This window comes from Myotis nattereri, assembly GCF_964212035.1.
Source record: "Myotis nattereri genome assembly, chromosome: 2".
Classification (NCBI taxonomy): Eukaryota; Metazoa; Chordata; class Mammalia; order Chiroptera; family Vespertilionidae; genus Myotis; species Myotis nattereri.
The window spans coordinates 106,654,280-106,680,423 of NC_138076.1; the positions used below are offsets into that span (position 1 = coordinate 106,654,280).

Here is a 26,144-nt window from a genome sequence, read left to right on the forward strand (position 1 = left end):
TGTTATTTTGTTTGATACCATGAGGTATGTGGTGCCTTTTTTCACAGATGGAGAAAGTGAGGTCATGTGGCAGGTGCAGAGCCAGCTGTGAACCCTCCACCTGTCCACCTTCAGAGGATCCCTCTAGCAGTGGTTCTCAACCTGTGGGTCGCGACCCCTTTGGTGGTCGAATGACCCTTTCACAGGGGTCGCCTAAGACCATCCTGCATATCAGATATTTACATTACGATTCATAACAGTAGCAACATTACAGTTATATAGTAGCAACAAAAATAATTTTATGGTTGGGTCACAACATGAGGAACTGTATTTAAAGGGTCAGAAGGTTGAGAACCACTGCTCTATGAGCTGAGAGTACATGGGCCTTTTAACATACTGCTTTGCCCTGCCCTGGAGTCTTAAGGAGTTGAGCTTTTCTTTTTCTTTCTCTGGAGTTTAGATCTGTTTCTCTAGGGAGAGCCAGCTGAAATCAGAGCTGGGAGAACTGGAGTCTAGTTAGGAGCTAGGGCAGCAGGAGAACATGACAGCGTAGGGATTCAGTGCCAGGGAGGGGTATAGGAGGTGGGAGTAGAATGGAGGCTGAGGCATGAAGGCATCTGGGAAGCAGCGCCCTTGTGTCCTTCCAGGGAAGTGAGTGCACTAGAGGGACCTGGAGCTGAGTAACTCTGGTTCTGTGACAATAAAACCAGGCCCAAGGCCTCAGCATATGTGTGCCTCTGTTTTGGAGCAGGCCAACTTGGCAAATGATCATACGTACCATAAGCCCCTCCAGCATCAGCGAGTTCATTCTTAATAAGGGACTAGCCATCTGGGAAGGCAGATATGTGTCAGAAGGAGCTGGGAAAGGCTCCTGGCACCAGCAGGAATCCCTTTGGAACCAGGAATGAGGAGGCTGCCTGTAGAGTTCAGTTGGGAACCTGAGCTTTGGTCGCTGGCTTCTGGTGGGGGATGTCACTGCTTTGGGGACTGCTCCCTTTCTGGGCCCAGGTGCTTCTGTATCTGTGGTAGAAAGGAGGTTGGGGGTGGGGAGGGGTATAGGGACCACAGCCAGGCTCAGCACTGCCAGGAGACCTGGAATGAAGGTAGGCTCTGCTCTGATTGAGGAGATTAGACTGTCCTTGACTGGAACCTCTCTGAGAATTTCCTCACCTTGCCCTAAAGAGGGTTGCTGTGAGCTGGTGAGCAGGCCCAGGCTGGTGGGGTCCTGGGACTGGGTGATAGCACAGCCTTCAGGAATATTCCTGTCTTTAGTCCACAGCCTTGCAGATATCTCCATTCTTTTGTTACACCTCGAGTTCAGACAGCAAAGCAAGACTGGCTTCCTAGGCATCCACCACTTCTTAAAAAGCCTTGTTTTCTTTCTGGGGAATCTCTTAGAAACCTTGGCGATATCTAACCTCCCAAACTCTTATCTGGCTGACCAGGGAGCTGGATCCAGGGCCTTTGTTGGTCACAGCATCTCATTGGGGTGATGCTGACCAGTGTGTGAAATGATTGCATTGATTGTCTTTTTACACTCCAACGGAATACACCATACTCCCTTTTGTAAATGACGAAACCATTTCCTGCTAGGACTTGGGAGATGGGAGGAATGTTATTACCCATGAAAGGTCCTTCTGTCCATGCTTGGTGGCCCACCTGCTAGCTCTGGCCCAGAAGGGTGGTATGAAAGCAGCCCCAGGGCAGCCAGGTTCTGACTTGGCCTTGGTAATGCCCTTCTTTCTCCCTGACTACACTCTACGAGGGGGATAGTTGTGCAGTGTTGACAGGCGAGACAGTGAGACTGTCAAGGACCAACCTAGACTTTTTGCAATAGTCCCTGGGACACCTGTCTCCTTCCCTCTAGCCCATCTTGCCCTACACATTATGCACAGTTCTTGTAGAAGCCCAGGGCTTGAGCATGTGAGGGGAAGCAGGAGAATCTAGATCAGTGGTTCTCAACCTTCTGGCTCTTTAAATACAGTTCCTCATGTTGTGACCCAGCCATAAAATTATTTTTGTTGCTACTTCATAACTGTAATGTTGCTACTGTTATGAATCGTAATGTAAATATCTGATATGCAGGATGGTCTTAGGCGACCCCTGTGAAAGTGTTGTTCGACCGCCAAAGGGGTCGTGACCCACAGGTTGAGAACCGCTGATCTAGATCATGGAGGCCTTTAGACCCCAGGATGATGGACTCTGAGGACGTGTCTGGAGCAGCAGAGCTGTGTGAGGGGATGGCCTGAGTTATCTGGTAAAGAGACCCCTGTGCTTTTATACCACCTTCTCTGAGGTTGCCCTTTTCTTTTTTATTGAGATATTCCCCATATCATAAAATTCACCCATTTAAAGTGGTTATTAATATATTCAGAGTTGTGCAACCATTACCACATTCTAATTTTAGAACATTTCAACACTCCCAAAAGAAACTCTAAATACATTATCAGGTACTTCCAGTCCCCGTCTCCCTGTAGCCCTAGGGCAGTGATGGCGAACCTATGACACGTGTGTCAGAGGTGACACGTGAACTCATTTTTTTGGTTGATTTTTTTTTTGTTTAATGGCATTTAAATATATAAAATAAATATCAAAAATATGAGTCTTTGTTTTACTATGGTTGCAAATATCAAAAAATTTCTATATGTGACATGGCACCAGAGTTAAGTTAGGGTTTTTCAAAATGCTAACACTCCGAGCTTAAAAGGTTCGCCATCACTGCCCTAGGGCCCAGGCAGCCATAATCTACTTTCTGTGGATTTGCCTGTTGTGGGAAGTTCGTATAAATGGAATCATGTGGCCTTTTGTGACAGGCTTTTTCATTTAGTATGTTTTCATCTATGTTGTAGCATATGGCCAAGTAAATTTCATTGTAGGGATGGATATACCACATTTTGTTTATTGATTCATTAGTTGAACATCTGGGTTAACTCTACTTTTTTTTTTAAAAAAAATATTTTTGCCCAGCCCGCACGGCTCAGTGGTTGAGCATCGACCTATGAACCAGGAGGTCATGGTTTGATTCCCGGTCAGGGCATATGCCTGGGTTGTGGTTTTGAGCCCCAATAAATAAATAAATAGATCTATTTTTATTGATTTCAGAGAGGAAGGGAGAGGGAGAGAGAAATAGAAACATCAATGATGAGAGAGAATCATTGATTGGCTGCCTCCTGTATGCCCCACACTGGGGCTCAACCACTGAGTCACAACAGCTGGGCAGTTCGTACTTCTTAATCCCTTCTCCTTTTTCACCCAGCCCCCAACACCCCCTCTCATCTGACAACAATCAGTTTGTTCTCTGTATCTATGAGTTTGTTTCTGTTTTGTTCATTTATATTATTCTTTAAATTCCACATGGAAGTGAAACCATATGGTATTTGTCTTTCTCTGACTTATTTCACTTAGAATAATGCCCTCTAAGTTCATCAATGCTGTTGCAAATGGTAAGATATCATTTTTGTTTATGGCCAAGAAATATTTCATTGAATAAATATACACATCTTTAGCCATTCATCTTTATTTGAAGCATTTAATCCATTTACATTTAAAATAATGATTGATAGGAAACAATTAATAAAATGGCAATAACTACATACCTATTTATTTTTGTAGTTCTTCTTTGTTCCTTTCCTATTCATTCTCCTCTCTTCTCTTATATATTGATGACTAACTGTAGTGTTGTGTTTGGATTCCTCACTCTTTTTTTTTTTTTTTTTTTTTTACCTCTTGCAGATTTTTGTTTTGTGATTATCATGAGCTTCGGATATACTAAGCTATGTTTATAGCAGTCTATTTTAAGTTGATAGTCGCTTGAGTTCAGGCACATTCTAAAATCACTACCATTTTTACCCAGCCCTTCCACATTTGTTTTTGTCATTATTTTTTAATTTTTTTGTGTGCATTCCTTTATTTACTGTTATAGTTACACATGCTCTTCCCACTTTTGCTTTTTTTAATTATTAATTAAATCTTTATTGTTCAGATTATTACATTTGTTCCTCTTTTTTCCCCCCATAACTCCCCTCGACTCAGTTCCTACCCCACCCTCCTCCCTCACTCCCCACCCACTGTCCTCATCCATAGGTGCACGATTTTTGTCCAGTCTCTTCCCGCATCCCCCTCACCCTTTTCCCCCCAAGAATAGTCAGTCCACTCCCTTTCTATGCCCCTGATTCTATTATAATCACCAGTTCATTCTGTTCATCAGATTATTCACTTGATTTTCAGATTCACTTGTTGATAGATGTGTATTTGTTGTTCATAATTTGTATCTTTACCTTTTTCTTCTTCTTCCTCTTCTTAAAGGATACCTTTCAGCATTTCATATAATCCTGGTTTGGTGGTGATGAACTCCTTTAGCTTTTCCTTATCTGTGAAGCTCTTTATCTGACCTTCAATTCTGAATGATAGCTTTGCTGGATAAAGTAATCTTGGTTGTAGGTTCTTGGCATTCATCACTTTGAATATTTGTTGCCACTCCCTTCTGGCCTGCATAGTTTCTGTTGAGAAATCAGCTGACAGTCCCTTGTAGGTAACTGAGTTTCTTTCTCTTGCTGCTTTTAAGATTCTCTCTTTGTCTTTTGCTCTTGGCATTTTAATTATGATGTGTCTTGGTGTGGTCCTCTTTGGATGCCTTTTGTTTGGGGTTCTCTGCCCTTCCTGGACTTGTAAGTCTATTTCTTTCACCAGGTAGGGGAAGTTTTCTGTCATGATTTCTTCAAATAGGTTTTCAATATCTTGCTCTCTCTCTTCTTCTGGCACCCCTATAATTCGGATGTTGGTAACGCTTGAAGCTGTCCCAGAGACTCCTTACACTATCTTCGTATTTTTGGATTCTTTTTTCATTTTGCTTTTCTGGTTGGGTGTTTTTTGCTTCTTCGTATTTCAAATCATTGACTTGATTCTTGTGATCCTCTAGTCTGCTGTTGGGATTCTGTATAATATTCTTTATTTCTGTCAGTGTATGATTAATTTCTAGTTGGTCCTTTATCACAACCTCGAGGGTCTCATTAGATTTCTTGTAGGTCTCATTAAGTTTATCGGCAGTTTCTAGAAAATTCTTGAAAAACCTTAAAAGTGTGGTTTTGAACTCTATATCCAGTAGTTTGCTTTCCTCCATTTCTGTCATTTGTGTCCTTTTTCTTTGTCGCCACATTTTTTATGCTTCCCTGTGTGGATAAAGTGGTTTTCTGTGCTGAGTGTCCTCTAGGGCCCAGTGGTTCAGCCTCCCCAATTACCTGAGGAGGACACTCTTGGTGCACCCCCTTGTGGTCTTTGTGCACAGTCTTGTTGTAGTTAAGCCTTGATTGTTGTAGGTATCACTAGGAGGAATTGACCTCCAGGCCAATTGGCTGTGAGAATCAGCTGTGTCTGCAGTGGGAGAACTTCTGTGCTGGAGACACCTCTCCGGGGCAAGACTTGCTTCAATGGGGCTTTGGTGCTTACTGAGTCTGCCCCCTGAGTGTGTCCTTTATGGTTCCATGGAGCTGCAAACTGGATGGTCCCACTCTGACCTCTGGGTACACTGGCTCCTGGAACTCTAGGGAGGTGCTAATCTAGCCTCTGCCTTAGGCTGTCCAGCAAAAGCCTCCCTGCAGGGCTTGGGCGGGGCGGGTCCCATGGGATCAACAGGGTGGGGCTAGCAGTTATGGCTGCTCTCAGAGGCTCCACTTCTCAGTGTCCCAGTAATCGCTGCAAGCCCCTCTGAGAGAAAGCTGCCCTCGAGTTCCGACCGATGCCAGACATTCCCGCTTCTCCTGAATGAGTCTAGGTCCCCAGAGACTTGCTCGGAACTGCAGCTCAGAGCCTGAGACTCCCTCCCGATTGAAAACGACAACTGCGCCCTCAGCCGCCAGCCCGCTCCACATGCGCCTCTGTACCTTAGTATTTTACTTCCACACTGCACCTCCTCTGAGTCTCGGTATGCTTTTCTCTTTCCTTCTAGTTGTAGAATTTCCACTCAGCCAGCCTTCCTGTGGTTCTGGATGATGTCCGTTTTGTCTTTTAGTTGTATTTTTGAAGTGGTTGTTCGAGGCAGCAAACTCCGGTGTTTACCTATGCCGCCATCTTGGTTTCTCCCCACTTTTGCTTTTTAATCTTTGTACTAGCTTTTGTGTTTGTAGATCCACTTTACTGTGTTTGCCTTTGTTAGTGAGTTTTTCTTTGTGATATTTTCTTATTCACATTTTTAATTTTTTACTTCTTAAAGAAGTCCCTTTAACATTTCTTGTAATACTTTTTTGGTGGTGATGAAATCCTTCAGCTTTTTCTTGTCTGGGAAATTCTTTATTTGTCCTTTGATTCTAAATCAGCTGTGGGCAAACTACAGCCCGCGGGCCGGATCCGGCCCGTTTGAAATGAATAAAACTATTGAAAAAAAATACCGTACCCTTTTATGTAATGATGTTTACTTTGAATTTATATTAGTTCACACAAACACTCCATCCATGCTTTTGTTCCGGCCCTCCGGTCCAGTTTAAGAACCCATTGTGGCCCTCGAGTCAAAAAGTTTGCCCATCCCTGTTCTAAATGATAGCTTTGCTAGGTAGAGTAGTCTTGGTTATGTTCCTTGCTTTCCATCACTTTGAATATTTTGTGCCAATCTCTTCTGGCCTGCAAAGTTCTGTTGAGAAATCAACTGATAGTCTTATGGGAGCTCCCTTGTTAGGTAACTGCTTTTCTCTTGGTGCTTTTAAGATTCTCTCTTTTCTTTTATCCTTTGGTATTTTAATTATGATGTGTGTTGGTGTGGGCCTCATTGGGTTCATCTTGTTCAGGACTCTATGCTTCCTGGACTTGGGTGTCTATTTCCGTCACAGGCTAGGGAAGTTTCTAGTCACTGTTTCTTCAAATAGGTTCTCAATATCTTGTTCTCTCTTTTCTCTTTCTGGTATCCCTGTGATTCAAATGTTATGCTTGATGTTGTCCCAGAGTTCCTGTAAACTGTCCTCATTTAAAAGTTTTTTTTTCTTTTTGCTGTTCTGATTGGGTGTTTTTGCTACCTTGTCCTCCAAATCACTAATTTGATCCTCTGAGTCATATAATCTGTTTAGTCTAACCAGTGGTTGGCAAACTGTGGTTTGAGAGCCACATGCGGCTCTTTGGCCCCTTGAGTGTGGCTCTTCCACAAAATACCAGCTTCTGCGCATGGGCCACAAAATTTCAATCACACTGTACATGCTCACCCGCACGTGGTATTTTGTGGAAGAGCCACACTCAAGGGGCCAAAGAGCTGCATGTGGATCGTGAGCCGCAGTTTGCCGACCACTGGTCTAACCCATCAAATGTGTTTTTCATTTTAGTTATTGTAGTCTTCATTTCTCGTTCTTTTTGTTTTTTATCTCTTTGTTGAAGTTTTTCCTGAGATTATTCTTCCCCTAAGTTCATTGAACAGCCTTATAACCAGTGTTTTCAATTCTGCATCTGGTAGATTGCTTGCCTCCATTTCTTTTAATTCTTTTTCTGGAGTTTTGTCCTATTTTTTCATTTGGGAAATGTTTGTCTTCTCATTTTGGCTATCTCCCTGTGTGGGTTTTTTTTTTTTTTTTTTTTTTAATGTATTAGGTTGATCTGCTGTGTTTCCTGGTCTTGGCAGGGTGACCTTGGATGGTAAGTATCCTGTGAGACCCAATGGCACAGTCTTCCTGTTCACTTGAGCCAGTTGCTCCAGGTGTGTCCCCTGTGTAGGTTGTGTCTGCCCTTTTGTTGTAGTTGAGCCTTGATTGCTGTTGTGACATCAGTGGGAGGATTGACCCTCAGTTTGACTGGCTGTAAATACTGACCATGACTACAGTGTACAAGCTGTTGTGCAAGGCTTGATTCCATAGAGTGGGGTTCACTTTAGCAGAGTTCAGGTCCCAGCAAGTTCATCTTTAGGGTGTGTCATTTGTGGCACTAATTGGGTGTGGTCTGAAGCCGGCCATCAGGTGTGTTGGTTCTGGGGCCTCTTGGGAGGTGCTCAGTACAGGCCAAGGTCAGCAGCTGCCTGTGTACAGCCCAGGACCGCTTGATAGGAGCTACACAGTGATCTGCAGTTGGTAGCTGTCTATGCTGGGCTGGGAGGTACCTGGGAGTAGTTATACTGTGAACCGAGGATGGCCACCATTAGTGCCAGGTTTGGGGCTACTTAGCAAAAGGTACTGGGCATGCTGAAGCCATTTGCTGCTTATTTGGGGTTTATGGACCTTTGATAGATTTTAGGAAAGACCTCAGTGTAGGCCTAAGCTGGCCAATTATGTGGACTAGCTTCTGAGAGTAATTTAGCTGGGCTGTGAATTGGGTCAGGCTATGACTCAGAATCACTTAGATTGGGTTAGAGAGGTATTAGCCAGGTTGATAGAAACTCAGATTTGGGGCACCTGCAGGCTGTGTGTAGGTAGGTCTCAACAAAGGAATAGTCAGTCACCATGAAGCCAGATAATTCAGTTCCTCGCTGATTGTCTCTGGTGCTTTTCGAGGTGCTGTCCCTTTGCTGAAGCTTAGCGCAAGTGTGTGTGAGTGAGTGAGTCTGTGGTTGAGCCCTGTAAGAGTACACCTGAATCTTTAGAACCTTCCATCTCACTTGGATGGAGTCCCTGCTGATTTTCACATCTAGCTGTTTCTTGGAGTCCTCTTCCTACCACTGGTGTTCTAGGCTGGGGAACCTGGTGTGGGATGGGGACCCCTTGTTCCTCAAGCGGGACCTTTGCAGCCAAGATATTTCTCCCCTAGTTCTTAATTACCATACGTGGACCAGTCCCACCTACTACTGTCGATGTGGCTTCTTCTATATATCCTTAGTGTTAGGAGTTCCGTTCAGCTAATCTTCTGGTTCTTAATGGGGTTGTTCTATAACTTAGTTATAATTTTGATAGTCATGGGAGGAGGCGAGCACAGTGTTCACTACTCTGCCATCTTGACTGGAAGTCCACATGTGATCTTCTAAATCTATTTTACTGGATATTTTCATAAGAAATCTCCAGACTGAACTTTAAAAGGCTTTTTGAGGCCACAAAAGTGAAGCCAGTGACTTGCCATACCTATAGATTTGAGTGAGTTTCTCTCTTCTCTAGGTCCCCAAATACCCTGAGGGTCCTGCACCTTCTAGGACCTGACCTTCTTTACTCACCTGGTAAGACTTCTGGGAACCTTGGAACCAAGGTATCAGGATGTTTTTCCAAGGTTTTTATTGGCTTCCATATGTCAGTCTTAATTCCTTAAAATTGCCTGGTCATGTCTGAGACTCTGCATGCTTTTTTCAAACATGACATTCTAGTCAAAACTTTGATAATATTACCAGTTTCCAATTGTGTCATTAGAAGGATAACAGACTTTTATTGAACATGCAAATAACCATATTGCCATGTAAATAAGAATACTCGCTGAGAGTTTCTGAATTTTGGTGGGATCAAGTCGGGAGAAAAAGAAAAATGTTTAAATTCTGCTTTAAAAGGTGTAACTTGCCGAAACTGGTTTGGCTCAGTGGATAGAGCGTCGGCCTGCGGACTGAAGGGTCCCAGGTTCGATTCCAGTCAGGGGCATGTACCTGGGTTGCGGGCACATCCCCAGTGGGGGATGTGCAGGAGGCGGCTGATCGATGTTTCTGACTCTCTCTCTCTCTCTCCCTTCCTCTCTGTAAAAAATCAATAAAATATATTAAAAAAAATAAAAAAAATAAAAGGTGTAACTTACCAAATTGCTTTAAATCAGCAATTTTCAATCCGTGTGCTACAGAATTTTTAAAACTTGCATTACCTGACTATTTTAATCAGAGGTACTGACATCCTTTCCCTTGTATTGTCAGATAAAATAATGACAACAGCCAACACAACAATAGCTGTCTGGTCTGAATGAATCAAAATTATACATAGTTTATGTTTGTTTGATTGTTTTGTCAGATTGCCAAAAAATATATTTTTTTGGTATGCCACAGAATTTTAATAATTAAATTAGTTTATGTGTGCCATGAGATGAAAAAGGTTGAAAATTGCTGCTCTAAATCAGAGGTAGCATAAGAGAGAAAAACCCCAAAAACTTTCTTATTCCAGGAAAACAAAAAAATTAAGGAACTATCAATGTCTTAGATAAAAAAACAAAACAAACAAAAAAAATAACACATAAAAATTGTCATCATTCTCATTAGTTCATTCAGTCCTGTGTAATTAAAACTTGTTCTGCTTGAATCCAGTTTTTCCATTAGTTCTGTCAACCTTGCCTGACAATTGAGGGTGATAGGATCAATGATAATTCCAAGGAGTCTGTAAAGCTTTCCATCAAGATTCTTATGAATTGCTCAGTGAAGTGGGTGCATTGATCACTGGAGGTTGTGGAAGGTATACCCCAAGTGGGAATACATTTTCTAATAGTTTCCTTGGCCACTGTGAGGGCATCAGCCTTTGGCAGCTGAAGTCTTCAATACATTCAGAAAACTACACACAATAAGAACACATTGATAACACATACTAAGTGGCAGTTGAATGACTATTCTTTAACTTACAGTCATTTTTTACCCATCTTAATTTCTCTGGTTGTGGAGCAGACTGTTGACAGTTACAAGGGTCTGCAACGAGGGGTCAGTTTTAAAAAAGTATAATAGACTTCACCCTTAGGAACCATAATCAGATTTTGTTGCTGTTGCCTTTGTATGAAAGCTTCAGGATTTCAATACAGAAGGTTAGCTTTTACTATTAAAAAGATTCAGTTTTCTTAAATAACCAAATACCTGATTAAGACAACATAAAATACCAGAATTTATTTGGGTAAAACACAGAATCTTTCTGTCTAGGCAGGCAGTTTTTATTACAGTATCTTCTCTGAAGCAGACCAGTAGTCCAGGAAAACTGTCCTTTTAGCAGCTGAAAGAATATTAAGTTTTAGCACACAATTGATATTAAAATTAAAAAAAAAAAAATCCTAACAAATTTTGTGAAAGGCCACGGCCAGCGTGGCTTTCCGGTTCAAAGGCTTGGAGAAAGAGCTGACGCACAAATTGACATGCAAGACATAGGAATATTAATTTTTAGAATTATGGGAGGAAACCAGAAGAAAACTCAACTAGAGAAGTTAAGTTCCTGCTGAGTCTCTGTTCCCAGCTGCTTTTATTTACTAGAATACACAATTGCCTTTTAGGAATATCAATGGTAATGTTTAGTAAACAGTAAGATTGTCAGGTTTTGGGAGAGTTTGCTTTAGGCCATTGAGTCAGCAGTAGGTAATAACATGTAAATATTCACCCTGTGAATATCAAAAGGAATCCAGGCCAGCCTTCTGCCAGACTCCTCACATTTATATTAATTACTGTTGATCTTGGTTTCCAGCAAAATTTATTTAATCTTACCTATCCTGATCATACATAAAGTTTCTTTCTCAAGATTTCTTTTTCATAAGTTTATTCGCAACTTTTGGTCCCTTTTAATTTGTATCATGTTCTCTTACCAATTCAGAAATAACCAGGGCAAAATTACTTTTACTATGTTCCTTAACGGAAACATATCTCCATGCCTAATAACCTTTTTTAAAAGCCAAAATATAACTTATTTTTCTTATATATACAGTTGTTTTCCCTATTATATTTTTTTTCAGCTTTAATTATATATATTAGAATTTTTAAACGTTAGAAACTTTAATTTCTGGTGAAAACTAAAAAATAAGCAATTGTGAATTGTTACATCAGTATTTTTTAGATTGATAACTTTATGAACACATTCCATAATTTCTGGTACATGCTTTTTCATAGTCTTGTCTTTTAATGTGTCACACAACACATATTCCTCAGATACAAATTAGTTTTTTTAGCTTATCTGCAATAAGAAGCCAAAGGCAGATAAACTTATGTTCAGTAACTAATGTTTCATTATTTTTTAAATTTGGAAATGATATAGATATTCAGTAACGATCCATCATTTAATTTAGCTAGTAGAACTCTAAAGTTTCAGGTTACCAAGAGATTTAGGAAACCATTTCTAGCCCTAGCCGGTTTTGCTCAGTGGATAGAGTGTCCGCCTGTGAACCGAAGGGTCCCAAATTCCATTCTAGTCTAGGGCGTGTACCTCGGTTGCAGGCTCCTCCCCGGCCCAGGCCTTGGGCTCGTGCAGGAGACAACCAGTCGATGTGTTTCTCACACATTGGTGTTTCTCTCTGTCTTTCCCTCTCTCTTTCATTCTCTAAAAATCAATGGAAAAATATTCTTGAGTGAGGATTAACAACAACAAAAAAATTATTTCTAAGTACATATAAAATATAATTATTGCCAAAGAGTTCACCTAATAAAAACCTATTTATTCTATTACATTATTTAATTTACTTGCTCTTAATTATGTTTAGACTAGAGGCTCGATGCATGAAATGAAATTCCTGCAAGAGCAGGCCTTCACAGCTGCAGCGGCTGCCTTGATCCCGCCACTGCAGCCCCAGCAGCCCCAGCTTTGTCCGGAAGGTCGTCTGGAAGGACATCTGGTCTAATTAGCATATTATTCTTTTATTATTATAAACTAGAGGCCCGGTGCACAAAAATTTGTGCACTCGGGGGGGAGGGGGGGGGTCCTTCAGCCCAGCCTGTGCCCTCTCGCAGTCTGGGACCCCTTGGGAGATAACGACCTGCAGGCTTAGGCCTGCTCCTGGGTGGCAGAGGGCAGGCCCAATCCCTAGGTGCAGCCCCTGGTCAGGCTCAGAGCAGGGCCTATCGGGGAATTGGGGCGCCGCCCCCTGTCATGCACAGAGCAGGGCGGATCGGGAGGTTGCGATGCCACCCTCAGTCACGCTCAGGGTAGGGCCGATTGGGGGGTTGGGGAACCACCCCCTGTCACAATCAAGGCAGGGTTGATGGGGAGGTTGCGGCGCCACCCCCTGTCATACACAGAGCAGGGCCAATTGGGGTTGGGCCGCTGCCCCCTGTCACTCACAGAGCAGGGCCCATCAGGGGGGTTGGGGCTCCATACCCTGTCACGCACAGAGCAGGGCCAATCAGGGGGTTGGGGCACTGCCCCCTGTCATGCACAGAGCCGCAGGGCGATCAGGGGGTTGGGGAGCTCCCCCCTGTCAGGCACAGAGCAGGGCTGATCAGGGGGTTAGGGCTCCTTCCCCTGTCACGAACAGAGCAGGGTGGATAGAGAGGTTGTGGCCCCACCCTCTGTCACACACAAGAGCCGCAGGGTGATCAGGGGGTTTGGGCGCTACCCCGTCACGCTGATCCCGGTGCTGGGAGGCCTGTCAGCTCCGATGATCCCGGTGCTGGGAGGCCTCGCGGCTCCGCTGATCCCGGTGCTGGGAGGCATATTACCCTTTTACTATATAGGATAGAGGCCTGGTGCACGAGTGGGGGCCAGCTGGTTTCCCCTGAAGGGTGTCCTGGATCAGGGTGGGGGTCCCCACTGGGGTGCCTGTCCAGCCTGGGTGAGGGGATGATGGCTGTTTGCAGCTGGTCACATCCCCTTCAGGGTGGGGATCCCCACTGGGGTGCCTGGCCAGCCTGCGTGAGGGGATGATGGCTGTTTGCAGCTGGTCACACACCGTTCAGGGTGGGGGTCCCCACTGGGGTTCCTGGCCAGTCTGAGTGAGGGGCTGAGGGCTATTTTCAGGCTGGCGGGTGACTGAAGCTCCCAACTGCTCCTTTTTTTCTTTTTTTCTTTTTTATTCTGTGCCAGCTTTAGCTCTTGCTCCAGCTCTGATGCCTCTGCTACTGAAAGCAGGTATCCGGTTTGTTTCGGTTCTATAATCGAAACACTGTTTCAACTCCAGCTGTGAGATCCCAGCTGGCTGAAAGCAGGTTTCTGGGGTTTTGTTTAGCTTCTATATTTGTAACATTGTTTCAAACTGCAAGCTCAGAGTCCGGCAAGGCAGGCGGGGAACGTTGGTTTCCTCTGTCACTGAAGCAAGCAAGCCTCATGTTAGCTTCAAGCTGCCTGGCTGCCGGCCGCCATCTTGGCTGGCAGTTAATTTGCATATCTCGCTGATTAGCCAATGGGAAGGGTAGCGGACATACGCTAATTACCATGTTTCTCTTTTATTAGATAGGATTACTTATGAAAATTATATTATACCAAGTTATTTATCATGCTGAAAAAAATTGTAACAGAGATAACATGAACTTACTTTTTTTAACCCAGGTAAAATTAAAGTTTTATATTTAATTTTGATAATTCTAAAGGCATGTCTGTTTTAACCAAACCAAACTCAAACCTGCTTTAATACCAAATATTTTCCCAGATCGCATGATCCTGAAAAGCACGGGTACCCTTACAGGTAGCAGGTGCTGATTAGGGGCGGAGGGCATGATTGTTTCCTGGGACTGTAGCTATGGAAACTTTGCAGTGGGTTTTGCAAGCCTCGGAGGGGCGGGCTCTGGCCAGCAGCCCTGTAGTGGTGGTCATCCCTGGAGGCGCTGACAGGGGGAAGGGAGTTAGGGGGGCACTACGGGGGTGGCGAGGCCGAAGGGGGAGTAACTGTCAAACCTTCCCTCTTGGTGCCATTCTTTAAATTGTACGTGGCTGTTTCACAGGTGTACCTGCTCAAGGCGGAGCTCCAATCTCCTGAAGCCGGGTGGGGGCCGGGCCAGAGCAGAGCCAGGCTGGCTAGGAGGGCGGGTTTAGCTCACTGAAGCTTAAGTGAGAATTTCCTTGCTATGAGTACAATTTTCTTTTTGTCGCTTGCCACAAGTTTATAAACCTTACAGCTTGCAGAATGTAACCATTTGGGTTCTGCTTTTAACTTGGACTAGTGTAACTCCTCCGTGCAATAAACTGAAAAGAGCCATGCTGTCTAGTCTTGAAGTACCTCCTTTAAACAGAGGTCAAGTAGTAGGCACCTAGCAGTGTCCAGCCTGAAACAGATCAATAACATGATGTTTCAGCCAAGGCCACGGCCCCCAAATCACAGCTATTACTGTCCAAAAGCTCCTTGGCTCTCCCTCTACAGTTTCCTACCCTAAGAGAGGGTCATCACTTGAACAGCTTTCTGTGAAGCTAAGAGGAGAGGACCAGGTAAGGCAGCAACAGCATTTGTACCACTAGAGGGGGCCTTTGATGGTCAAAGAAAGACCCCTTGGTGTCTCCATCCTGACAAGGTGGGTGGAGCTGAGGGCAGCTACCTTTTCTCTAGTGAGGTAATAGGACATCTGGCTTGCCAACAATGTCTTTTTGATCAGACATGTTCTAGCTAATTAATATCCAAACACCAGAATGTGAGACCAAACTTCTGTCAGACAAGCTTTTTGACAGGGGAACAAATTTTAAACTGATGTGTCAGTTATGCAGCTACCTATAGAGCTTACAACTTACTAGCAACAGCTGCCCAATGCCATTGAGTAACAAGCTGGTTTGGGGTTATTTTGCCCTTCAGTTTTAATGTTATGTAATGTATTTAAATTCTTATTTAAATAAAACTTGTTTTCAGCCCTGGCTAGTGCGGCTCAGTTGGTTGAGCATCATCTGGTTCATCAGAGGTTGTCAGTTTGATTCCCAGTCAGGGCACATGCCCAGATTTTGGGTTTTATCTCTGGTGTGCATGCAGGAGGCAACCGATCCATTTTTCTCTCTCACATCAGTGTTTTACTTTCTCTTCCTCTCCCTTCTTCTCTGTCCCAAGTAGATCCTGGGAAAGGATCTGGGGTGTTTATCTAAGGCGTCCCTTGAGATAAACTTTAACTGTGCAGGTGTGGGACATTCAAGTAGTTGCTAGCAAAGAGGTTACTCTATGCAAGCAGTAACAAGGGCAGGCCTAGGACCGAAAAGACCAGAAGCTTTTATTTTAATTTTAAGCGTACACAAAATAATTCACTTAACTGCTGGAGGAATTACACCACATGAAACATATGCAGTCCCAAATCACACAGCACTTTATTACTCACACAAGTTCCTGATGCTGCGGATGCAGGCTTAAAGGGGGATCCCGGTGGTGCTATCCTCTGGGGTCCAGCAGCTGGGCTGGTCCAGTCCAGATGCAGGGGGTCAGCGTTCCTCACCCAAGAGCTCAGTCGCGTCTCAATCAGGAGGTATTGGCCGTTCTTCTGTCGTCTGGCAGGAAGAGGAGCATGGAGCAGTGTCGCTTGCCGGACTGACAAGAGGACATGCCTTTGTGGCTGTCTCGACAGGCGAGCAGTTGGCTGATTAGGATCCCCATTTTTAAAGCCTGTATCGCACCTGCAGCAGTTCAAGAGGCTATCAATGAATTAACGTCAATTCACATAGGTTAATCTCAAACAGGGTGAGGGGCTACATGTGGTTATCTAGGGAGAGTACATCACTCACTCAAATGGTTATCTTGACAAGTCACTCTGAGTCAGTTACTGAAGTTCAAATCCTTATTTATGAGGGACACATGCTTCAGGGCAGTGGGGAATGTGTCCTTAATATCACACTTTAAGTTTCAAGGAAAGTTAACTCAAACATTTTAAAACATTTTTTAGACATTTCCAAAGCATTTTTAAACATTTCTATATATTACTGAAACACACTCTCTCTCTAAAAAACAACAATGAAAATGTACTTTTAAAAAAAATCTTTATTGTTCAGATTATTACAGATGTTCCTCTTTTCTCCCCCCATAGCTCTCCTCCACCTGGTTCCCACTCCAGGCCTTGCCCACCCCACTCACCTCGTTCATAGGTGTAAGTCATTGTCCAGTCTCTTCCTGCAACCCCCACAACCCCTTCCCCCTGAGAATTGTTAGTCTGCTCCCTTTCCATGCCCCTGATTCTATTACATTCACCAGTTTGTTCTGTTCATCAGGTTTTTTATTCATTGGATTTTTAGGTTCACTTGTTGATACATATGTATTTGTTGTCACTTTGTTGTTCATAATTTTTTTATCTTTGCGTTTTTCTTCTTCCTCTTCTTAGAGAATACTCTTCAGCATTTTATATAATACTGGTTTGGTGGTGATGAACTCCTTTAGCTTTTTCTTGTCTGTGAAGCTCTTTATCTGACCTTCAATTCTAAATGATAGCTTTGCTGGGTAGAGTAATCTTGGTTGTAGGTTCTTGCTATTCATCAGTTTGTATATTTCTTGCCACTCCCTTCTGGCCTGCATAGTTTCTATTGAGAAATCAGTTGACAGTTGTATGGGTACTCCCTTGTGGGTAACTAACTGTTTTTTTCTTGCTGCTTTTAAGATTCTCTCTTTGTCTTTTGCTCTTGGCATTTTAATTATGATGTGTCTTGGTGTGGTCCTCTTTGGATTCTTTTTGTTTGGGGTTCTCTGCGCTTCCTGGACTTGTAAGTTTATTTCTTTCACCAGGTAGGGGAAGTTTTCTGTCATTATGTCTTCAAATAGGTTTTCAATATCTTGCTCTCTCTCTTTTTCTGGCACCCCCATAATGAGAATGTTGGTACACTTGAAGTTGTCCCAGAGGCTCCTTACACTATCTTTATATTTTTGGATTCTTTTTTCTTTTTGTTTTTCCGGTTGGGTGTTTTTTGCTTCTTCATATTTCAAATCCTTGACTTGATTCTTAGGATCCTCTAGTCTGCTGTTGAATCTCTGTATGTTATTCTTTATTTCAGTCAGTGTATGCTTCATTTCTAATTGGTCCTTTTCCATATCCTTGAAGGTCTCATTACATTTCTCGGAGGTTTCTAGAAGATTCTTGAGTAACCTTATAACCGTGGTTTTGAACTCTATATCCAGTATTTTGCTTTCATCCATTTCTTTCATTTGTGACTTGTTTCTTTGTCTCCCTGTGTTTGTTTCTATGTACTGGGTAGCTGCTAAGTCTCCTTGAGTTGATAGAGTGACCTTGTGTGGTAGGTGTCCTATAGGGCCCAGTGGCTCAGCCTCCCCAATCACCTGAGGTGGACACTCTTGGTGCACCCCTTTGTGAGCTGTGTGCACAGTCTTGTTGTAGTTAAGCCTTGATTGCTGTTGGTATCACTGGGAGGAATTGATCTCCAGGCCAACTGGCTGTGATGACCAGCTGTGTCTACACTGGAAGATCTGTTGCACAGGAGACACCCTTATGGGGTAGGACTTGCTTCAGTGGGGCTTTGGTGCTCACTGAGTCTGCCCCTTGAGTGTGTCTCTTATAGATGTGAAGAGTTGTAATCTTGTATGGTCTCACACTGACCACTGGGTACACTGGCTCTTGCATCTCCAAGGAGGTGCAAGGTCAGCTAGTGTCTGGGGCCACCCAGCAGGAGCTACAGAGACGTCTGCAGATTCCTCCTCTTTGTATGGGGTTTGGAAGTGCCCAGACGAGGCCCAGCTGTGAAAGAAGGCTGGCTGTTGCTGCCGGCCTTGGGCCTTCTTTTGGAAGCTCTGGGGCTCTATCACCCAGCTGCAGTTTGACAGGTTTTAGGCGGAGAAAGGATGGGCCATTTATATGCAAAAGCCGAAGTGCACAGCTTGGGTAGGGTTGTACATTGGGTGGGGCGGGCTCTCTGGGAATCACCAGGGTGGAGCAAACAGCAATGGCTGCGTCAGCCCTGCACCAGAGAGGTTCCTGGGCCTCTGCATCCTGCACCCCTGTGCAGGAACAATGATAGCTGTGAGCACCTCTGAGAGAAAGCTGCCCTCGCATTCCTGATGCCAGACAGTTTCTCCCCATGTGTGTCTGGGTCCTCCAGAGTCTCGCCCGGAACTGGAGTTCAGAGCAAGCAGGAGCTTGTATCTCCCTCCCGATTAAAAGAGCAGCACATCCAGGTGCCAGCACTTTCCACGCCTCCACACCTCTTACCAGTCTCAATGTGCTTTCTTCACCTCTCTAGTTGTGGAACTTCCACTCAGCCTGCTTTCCCATGGTTTGGGTGGTAGTTGTTCTGGCTTTTAGTTGTAATTTTGATGTGGTTGTGACAGGCAGCAAGTATAGGTGTTTACCTATGCCGCCATCTTGGTTCTTCCGAAAATGTATTTTTTAAAATAAAAACTTGTTTTCAGCCCTGGCTCTTTTGACTCAGTGGATAGAGTGTCAGCCCGAAGACTGAAGGGTCCTAGCCGGCATGTGCAGGAGGCAAAAGATTGATGTGTCTCTCTCACATTGATGTTTCTCTCTCTCTCTCTGTCTCTCCCCTTCACTCCCGCTCTCTCTAACAATCAATGGAAAAATATCCTCGGGGTGAGGAAGAAAGGGAAGGGAAGAGAGGTGAAGGGAGGGGAGAGGAAGGGAGGGGAGGAGGGGGTGGGAAGGGAAGGGAAGAGAAGGGAATGAAAGGGACTTGTTCTCAGAAACAAAACAAAAAACCTATTCCCCATGTTTCAGCCCATGTTGTTTTAAGTAATTTTGTTTGATTAGTTGTGGTGGCTCCCTTTTGTTCCTTCATTCTTTACTCAACACCAAGGCCCAGAAAAGTGGACTAGCTCTCTGTCCTGCTTCTCTCTTTTCAGGTGGCACTTTCTTTTCTGGATCCCCAGTCTGGGTTGGCTTCTACATTCTACTCTATATCTACATCTTTATTTTTAACCTTATGTACAAGTTGGGGCAAAAGTAAGTTTACAGTTGTGAATACGTGAAACAGAGTTTATTCTTGTATTATTATTAACCATTTGTACGCCATAAGTGTCTATAGACGCAAGCGGCGGACCTATTTTAATTAAAATATTGTGGCAGTTAACTGTTAAATTGTATTATTTTCCATACGAACAACTGTAAACCTACTTTTTCCCCAACCTGTATATAAAAATATCTATCCTATCTAATAAAAGAGAAACATGGTAATTAGCCATACCTCCACTACCCTACCCATTGGCTAATCAGGGCGATATGCAAATTAACTGCCAACCAAGATGGCGGCCGGCAGCCAGGCATCTTAAAGCGAACATGAGGCTTGCTTGCTCCAGTGACGGAGGAAGCCAACGTTCCCCGCCTGCCTTGCCGGACTCTGAGCTTGCAGTTTGAAACATTGTTACAAATATAGAAGCTAAACAAAACCCCAGAAACCTGCTTTCAGCCAGCTGGGATCTCACAGCTGGAGTTGAAACAGTGTTTCGATTATAGAACCGAAACAAACCAGATACCTGCTTTCAGCAGCCGAGGCCTCAGAGCTGGAGCCAAGCCTCAGAGCTAAAGCTGGCCCAGAATAAAAGAAAAAAAGAAAAAAAGGAGCAGTTGGGAGCTTCAGTCACCCGCCAGCCTGAAAACAGCCCTCAGCCCCTCACCCAGACTGGCCAGGCACCCCAGTGGGGACCCCCACCCTGAAGGGGGTGTGACCAGCTGCAAACAGCCATCATCCCCTCACCCAGGCTGGCCGGGCACCCCAGTGGGGACCCCCACCCTGAAGGGGATGTGACCAGCTGCAAACAGCCATCATCCCCTCACCCAGGCTGGACAGGCACCCAAGCGGGACCCCCACCCTGATCCAGGACACCCTTCAGGGGAAACCAGCCGGCCCCCACCCGTGCACCAGGCCTCTATCCTATATAGTAAAAGGGTAATATGCCTCCCAGCACCGGCATCAGCAGAGCCGCGAGGCCTCCTGGCACTGGGATCAGCGTGACAGGGGGCAGCGCCCAAACCCCCTGATCTCCCTGCGGCTCTGTGTGTGACAGGGGGCGGGGCCACAACCTTCCTATACGCCCTGCTCTGTTTGCGACGGGGGAAGGCGCCCCAACCCCCTGATCAGCCCTGCTCTGTGCCTGATAGCGGGGAGCTCCCCAACCTCCTGATTGCCCTGCGGCTCTGTGTGTGACAGGGTATGGTGCCCCAACCCCCTGATCCGCCCTGCTCTGTGTGTGACGGGGCAGTGCCCAAACTCCCCTATAGGCCCTACTCTGTGAGTGACGGGGGGAGCTCCTCAACCCCCTGATGGGCCCTGCTCTGTGCGTGACAGGCGGGGGCTCCCCAACCCCCTGATCGACCCTGCTCTGTGTGTGACATGGTACAGAGCCCCAACCCCCCTGATGGGCCCTGCTCTGTGCGTGACGGGGGTGGTGCCGGAACCTCCCCATCGACCCTGCCTTGAGTGTGACGGGGCGGTGCCCCAATCCCCCAATTGGCCCTACCATGAGAGTGACTGAGGGTGGCATCGCAACCTCCCGATCAGCCCTGCTCTCAGCCCGACCAGGGGCTGCACCTAAGGATTGGGCCTGCCCTCTGCCACCCAGGAGCAGGCCTAAGCCAGCAGGTCGTTATCTCCTGAGGGGTCCCAGACTGCGAGAGGGCACAGGCCTGGCTGAGGGATCCTCCCTCCTCCTCGAGTGCACAAATTTTTGTGCACCGGGCCTCTAGTCTATATATAAAAGCCTAAGTGACTGTTAAACCAAACGACTGGAATGACTAGTCAACCAGTCGCACTGACCACCAGGGGGCAGACGCTCAATGCAGGAGCTGCCCCCTGGTGGTCAATGCACTCCAAAAGCCAACCTACCACGGTCTTGCCTGGCCCCCCCCTGATTGGCCCCGATGGGGGGGCTGGCCAGCCAACCTCCTGCGGCCCCTCCCCTAGCTGGCCATCCAATTTCCCACAGTCCCTCCCCCTAGGCCCCAATTGGGGGGCTGGCCATCTAACCTCCCATTTTCCCTATCCCCTGCTGACCGGCCCCCCCGATAGGCCCCGATCGGGGACCAGCTGGCCAACCTCCCGGGGTCCCTCCCCCTGGCCAACCGGTCCCCCAGTAGGCCTCGATCACTGGCCAGGCCGAGGGACACCCCCACCCTGTGCACGAATTCATGTACTGGGCCTCTAGTATCTTTATAAAGATACTAGTGGCCCGGTGCATGGGGTGTGTGGTGTCCCTCAGCCCAGCTTGCACCCTCTCCAATCTAGGACCCTCGAAGGATGTCCTACTGCCAGTTTACAGGGGTCGGGCCTAAGCCGGCAGTTGGACATCCCTCTCACAATCCGGGACTGCTGGCTCCTAACCACTCACCTGCCTGCCTGCCTGATTGCCCCTAACCACTCTGCCTGCCAGCCTGCTTGCCCCCAACTGCCCTCCGCTGCTGGCCTGCTCGCCCCCAAATGCCCCCCCGCCAGCCTGATTACCCCCAACTGCCCCCCGTGCCAGTGTGCTCTCCCCCAACTACCCCCCCTTGCTGGCCTGTTCGCCCCCACTTTGCCTCCCCACTGGCCTGCTTGCCCCCAACTGGGCCCCCTTCTGGTCTGCTTATCCCCAACGGCCCCGACCCCCATCAGCCTGATCTCTCACAACTGCCTTCCCCTCTTGGCCTCTAACCGCCTCTACCTCAGCCCCGCCACCATGGCTTTGTCCAGAAGAACATCTGGAAGGTCTCCTGGAAGGTCTCCCAGTCTAATTAGCATATTACCCTTTTATTAGTATAGATAGAGGCCTGGTACATGGGTGGGGGCCGGCTGGTTTGCCCTGAAGGGTGTCCCGGATCAGGGTGGGGGTCCCACTGGGGTGCCTGGCCAGCCTGGGTGAGGGGCTGAGGGCTGTTTTCAGGCTGGCCATGCCCCCCGGGCAACCCAAGCTCCCAGCCTCTCCTTTTTATCTTTTTTTCCCCACCACCTCCTTGAGCGGAGGCCAGGGCAGGTGGAAGCAGGTATCTGGGATTTATTTATCTTCTATAATTGAAACTTTATAGCCTTAAGCAGAGCCCAGGGTTGGCCAGGGCAGGCGGGAAGCTTGGCTTCCTCCATTGCCAGGGGCAACCCAAGCCTCCTGCTCCTCCAGCTCCGTGGACACCATCATCTTAGTTGGGTTAATTTGCATAGTTGCTCCAGATTGGCTGGTGGGTGTAGCGGAGTGGCAGAGTGATGGTTAATTTGCATGTTTCTCTTTTATTAGTGTAGATATCTATAAAAATAGATATAAATATCTATATATTATATACTAGAGGCCCAGTGCATGAAATTCATGCACAAGGGGGAGGGGTCCCCTCAGCCCAGCTTGCACCCTCTCCAATCTGGGACCCCTCGGGGGATGTCTGACTGCCAGTTTAGGCCCAATCCCTGTGAGGGCAGTCGGACATCCCTCACAATCCTGGACCGCTGGCTCCTAATTGCTCACCTGCCTGCCTGCCTGATTGCCCCTAACTGCCCCCGCCTGCCAGCCTGATCGCCCCTCACTGCCTCTGCGTGTCTGCCTGATCGCCCCTAACTGCCCCCCCCCTCTGCCGGCCTGGTCACCCCTTACTGCCCCACCTGCCAGCCTGGCCACCCCCAACTGCCCACCGCCGCCCCCGCCGGCCTAGTCGCCCCTCACTCCCCCCCCCCCCGCCAACCTAATCATCCCCAACTGCCTCCCCCACCCCCCGCTAGTTTGGTCACCCCCAACTGCACCCTCTCACCCCGTTGACCTGGTCACCTCTTACTTCCAACCCCCGCCAGCCTGGTTGACCCAACTGCCCCCCTCCTGCTGGCCTGGTCACCCCTCACTAACTCCCCTGCTGACCTGGTTGCCCCACACAGCCTGCTGTTCAGTCATTTGATCGTCCCTTACTAACCCTCCTGCTGGCCTGGTTGTCCCATGCAGCCTGCTATTCAGTCTTTTGGTTGTCCCTCACTAACTCCCCTGCCAGCCTGGTCGTAGGCAGCCATCTTTTGAGGGCATGAGGGTTAATTTGCATACTTTCCTCTTTATTATATAGGACTAGATCCCGGTGCACAAAATTTTTGCACTGGCAGGGGCGGGTGTCCCTCAGGCCCACTTGTGCCCTCTCACAGTCTGGGGCCCCTCGGGAGATAACTACCTGCTGGCTTAGGCCCGCTGCCAGGTGGCAGAGGGCAGGCCCAATCCCTAGTTTTAGCCCCTGGTCGGGCTCAGAGCAGGGATGATTGGTGAGTTGGGACACCACCCCCTGTCATGCACAGAGCAGGGTAGATCGGGAGGTTGCGATGCCACCCCCAGCCATGCTCAGGATAGGGCCGATTGGGGGGTTGGGGCACCACCCCCTGTCACACTCAAGGCAGGGTCGATAGGGAGGTTGCGGCGCCACCCCCGTCACGCACAGAGCAGGGCCAATCAGGGGGTTGGGGAGCTCCCCCCTGTCACGCAAAGAGCAGGGCCCATCAGGGGGTTGGGGAGCTCCCCCCTGTCACACACAGAGTAGGGCTGATAGGGGAGTTGGGGTGCTCCCCCATCATGCACAGAGCAGGGCCGATCAGGGGGTTGGGGAGCTCCCCCCTATCAGGCACAGAGTAGGGCCAATAGGGGAGTTTGGGCACCATCCCCTGTCACACACAGAGCAGGGCGGATCAGGGGGTTGTGGCCCCGCGCCCTGTCACACACAGAGCCGCAGGGTGATCAGGGGGTTTGGGCGCTGCCCCCTGTTATGCTGCTCCAGGGGCCAGGAGGCCTCGCAGCTCCGCTGATCCTGGTGCTGGGAGGCATATTACCCTTTTACTATATAGGATAGAGGCCTGGTGCACGGGTGGGGGCCGGCTGGTTTGCCCTGAAGGGTGTCCCGGATCAGGGTGGGGGTCCCGCTTGGGTGCCTGGCCAGCCTGGATGAGGCGATGATGGCTGTTTGCAGCTGGTCACACCCCCCTTCAGGGTGGGGGTCCCCACTGGGGTGCCTGACCAGCCTGGATGAGGGGATGATGACTGTTTGCAGCTGGTCACACCCCCTTCAGGGTGGGGGTCCCCACTGGGGTGCCTGGCCAGTCTGGGTGAGGGGCTGAGGGCTGCTTTCAGGCTGGTGGGCGACTGAAGCTCCCAACCTCTCCTTTTTTTCTTTTTTTTTTATTCTGGGATTTATTTACCTTCTATGGCTGTCACTGGAACTGAGAGCCAGCTTTAGCTCTGAGGCTCGGCTCCAGCTCTGAGACCTCAGCTGCTGAAAGCAGGTATCCGAGTTTGTTTGGATTCTGTAATTGAAACACTGTTTCAGCTCCAGCTCTGAGGCCAGCCAGCTGAAAGCAGGTTTCTGGGGTTTATTTACCTTCTATAATTGCAACATTGTTTCTTAGAGTGCAAGCTCAGAGGCTGGCAGTGGCAGGTGGGGAACCTTGGCTTCCTCCGTCACTGGAGCAAGCAAGCCTCCTGTTTGCTTCAGCTGCCTGGCTGCCGGCCGCCATCTTGGTTGGCATTTAATTTGCATATATCGCTGATTAGCCAATGGGGAGGGTAGCAAAGTTATGGTTAATTACCATGTTTCTCTATTATTAGATAGGATAGCTTTTCCTGGCATGCAGTAGGTGTAACCAGTAACCAGACAACCAAGAGGTCTGTGCTGCCTGTCACCACTTGAGCCAATTAAGCAGAGACAGAGTTGAATCATATATGAGCGTTTATTCCAATAATGCGGGCAGTATGGGAGAGGAGCAGGTCATCCACAAAAATCTGCTCTGACTCCCCTTGCCAGTTGTCTGGTTATATACACAAGAGGGAGAAGATAGTTACATGCAGCTGCGAGCTACAAGTGTAACATAGAAAGGGGAGGGTAGAGTCTGCAGCCCAGCCTTTGGGAGCTCAAAGTCTGATAACCAGGTGGCTAATCTTCAATGATGTTACAAACAGCTCAGGCCATTCCTGGGACTGGAGCATGGTCAGTGTTCCCGAGAAAAACTCCCAGAGAGGGTCAGGGTCCAGGTGCAGCAACCAAATCAAAGCGTTCCCTGTCCTTGGTCTGTTCTCAAAATGTATTTCTTTACTTAGCTGGTTTGGCTCAGTGGATAGAGTGTCGGCCTGCAGACTAAAGGGCCCCAGGTTTGATTCTGGTCAAGGGCACATGTCTCGGTTGTGAGCTTGATCCTCAGTAGGGGATGTGCAGGAGGCAGCCAATCAATGATTTTCTCTCATCATTGATGTTTCTATCTCTCTTTCCCTCTCCCTTCCTCTCTGAAATCAATAAAGATATACTAGTATTTTTTTAAAAAACGTATTTCTTTTCTGAGTAATGGACCCATTGAGGCATCTTATCTTTTTACAATCTTGTTTCATCCTCCAGTTTCCCAGGGTCTATAAGAAAACGTTTTATCCATAGTTAGTGAGGTGAATAATTATTAGACAACTGTGGCTCTATTCTCATTACGTGTCCTTCCCCACTCTCATAGGCACTATGAATTTTGATGGCTACATTAATGATTAGGTTCTTATAACAGCACACACTTTTTAAAATAGTGTTTGTATTTATAATTCTTTGTTGTTGTTGTTGGTAAATAAGCTTCAATGGGGCAGGGACCTGTGGGTCATTTATACCATTGTTCTTCTAGCCCCCAACACAATGCCTGCATTAAACAAGCTCAAAATGAGTGCCACACTCAAAGTCAGATAGGTAATTAAGTGGTGGGCTGGGGATGGATGGGGTGTAATGTTGAGTGACCTTGAGGTTTGCATGGTGCTTGGTTAGGTGCGTGTGGTAG

General features: G+C 47.0%; 2 protein-coding genes across 4 annotated transcripts in view; one reads left to right on the plus strand and one right to left on the minus strand.

The window, feature by feature from the left end:
- BID (BH3 interacting domain death agonist) overlaps positions 1–26,144 on the plus strand; it is a 58,088-nt gene that overhangs the window by 8,010 nt on the left and 23,934 nt on the right. The window lies entirely within an intron of this gene.
- Positions 15,766–26,144, minus strand: part of BCL2L13 (BCL2 like 13) — a 224,849-nt gene continuing 214,470 nt past the window's right edge. The window contains exon 7 of one of the 2 annotated variants that reach the window (XM_081083523.1): positions 15,766–15,965. In XM_081083523.1, the coding sequence (XP_080939649.1) occupies positions 15,933–15,965 (33 nt within the window). In that variant the 3' untranslated portion in view covers positions 15,766–15,932. Of the gene's footprint in view, positions 16,092–26,144 lie in introns of both variants that reach the window. The other variant, XM_081083524.1, reaches the window with a different exon arrangement.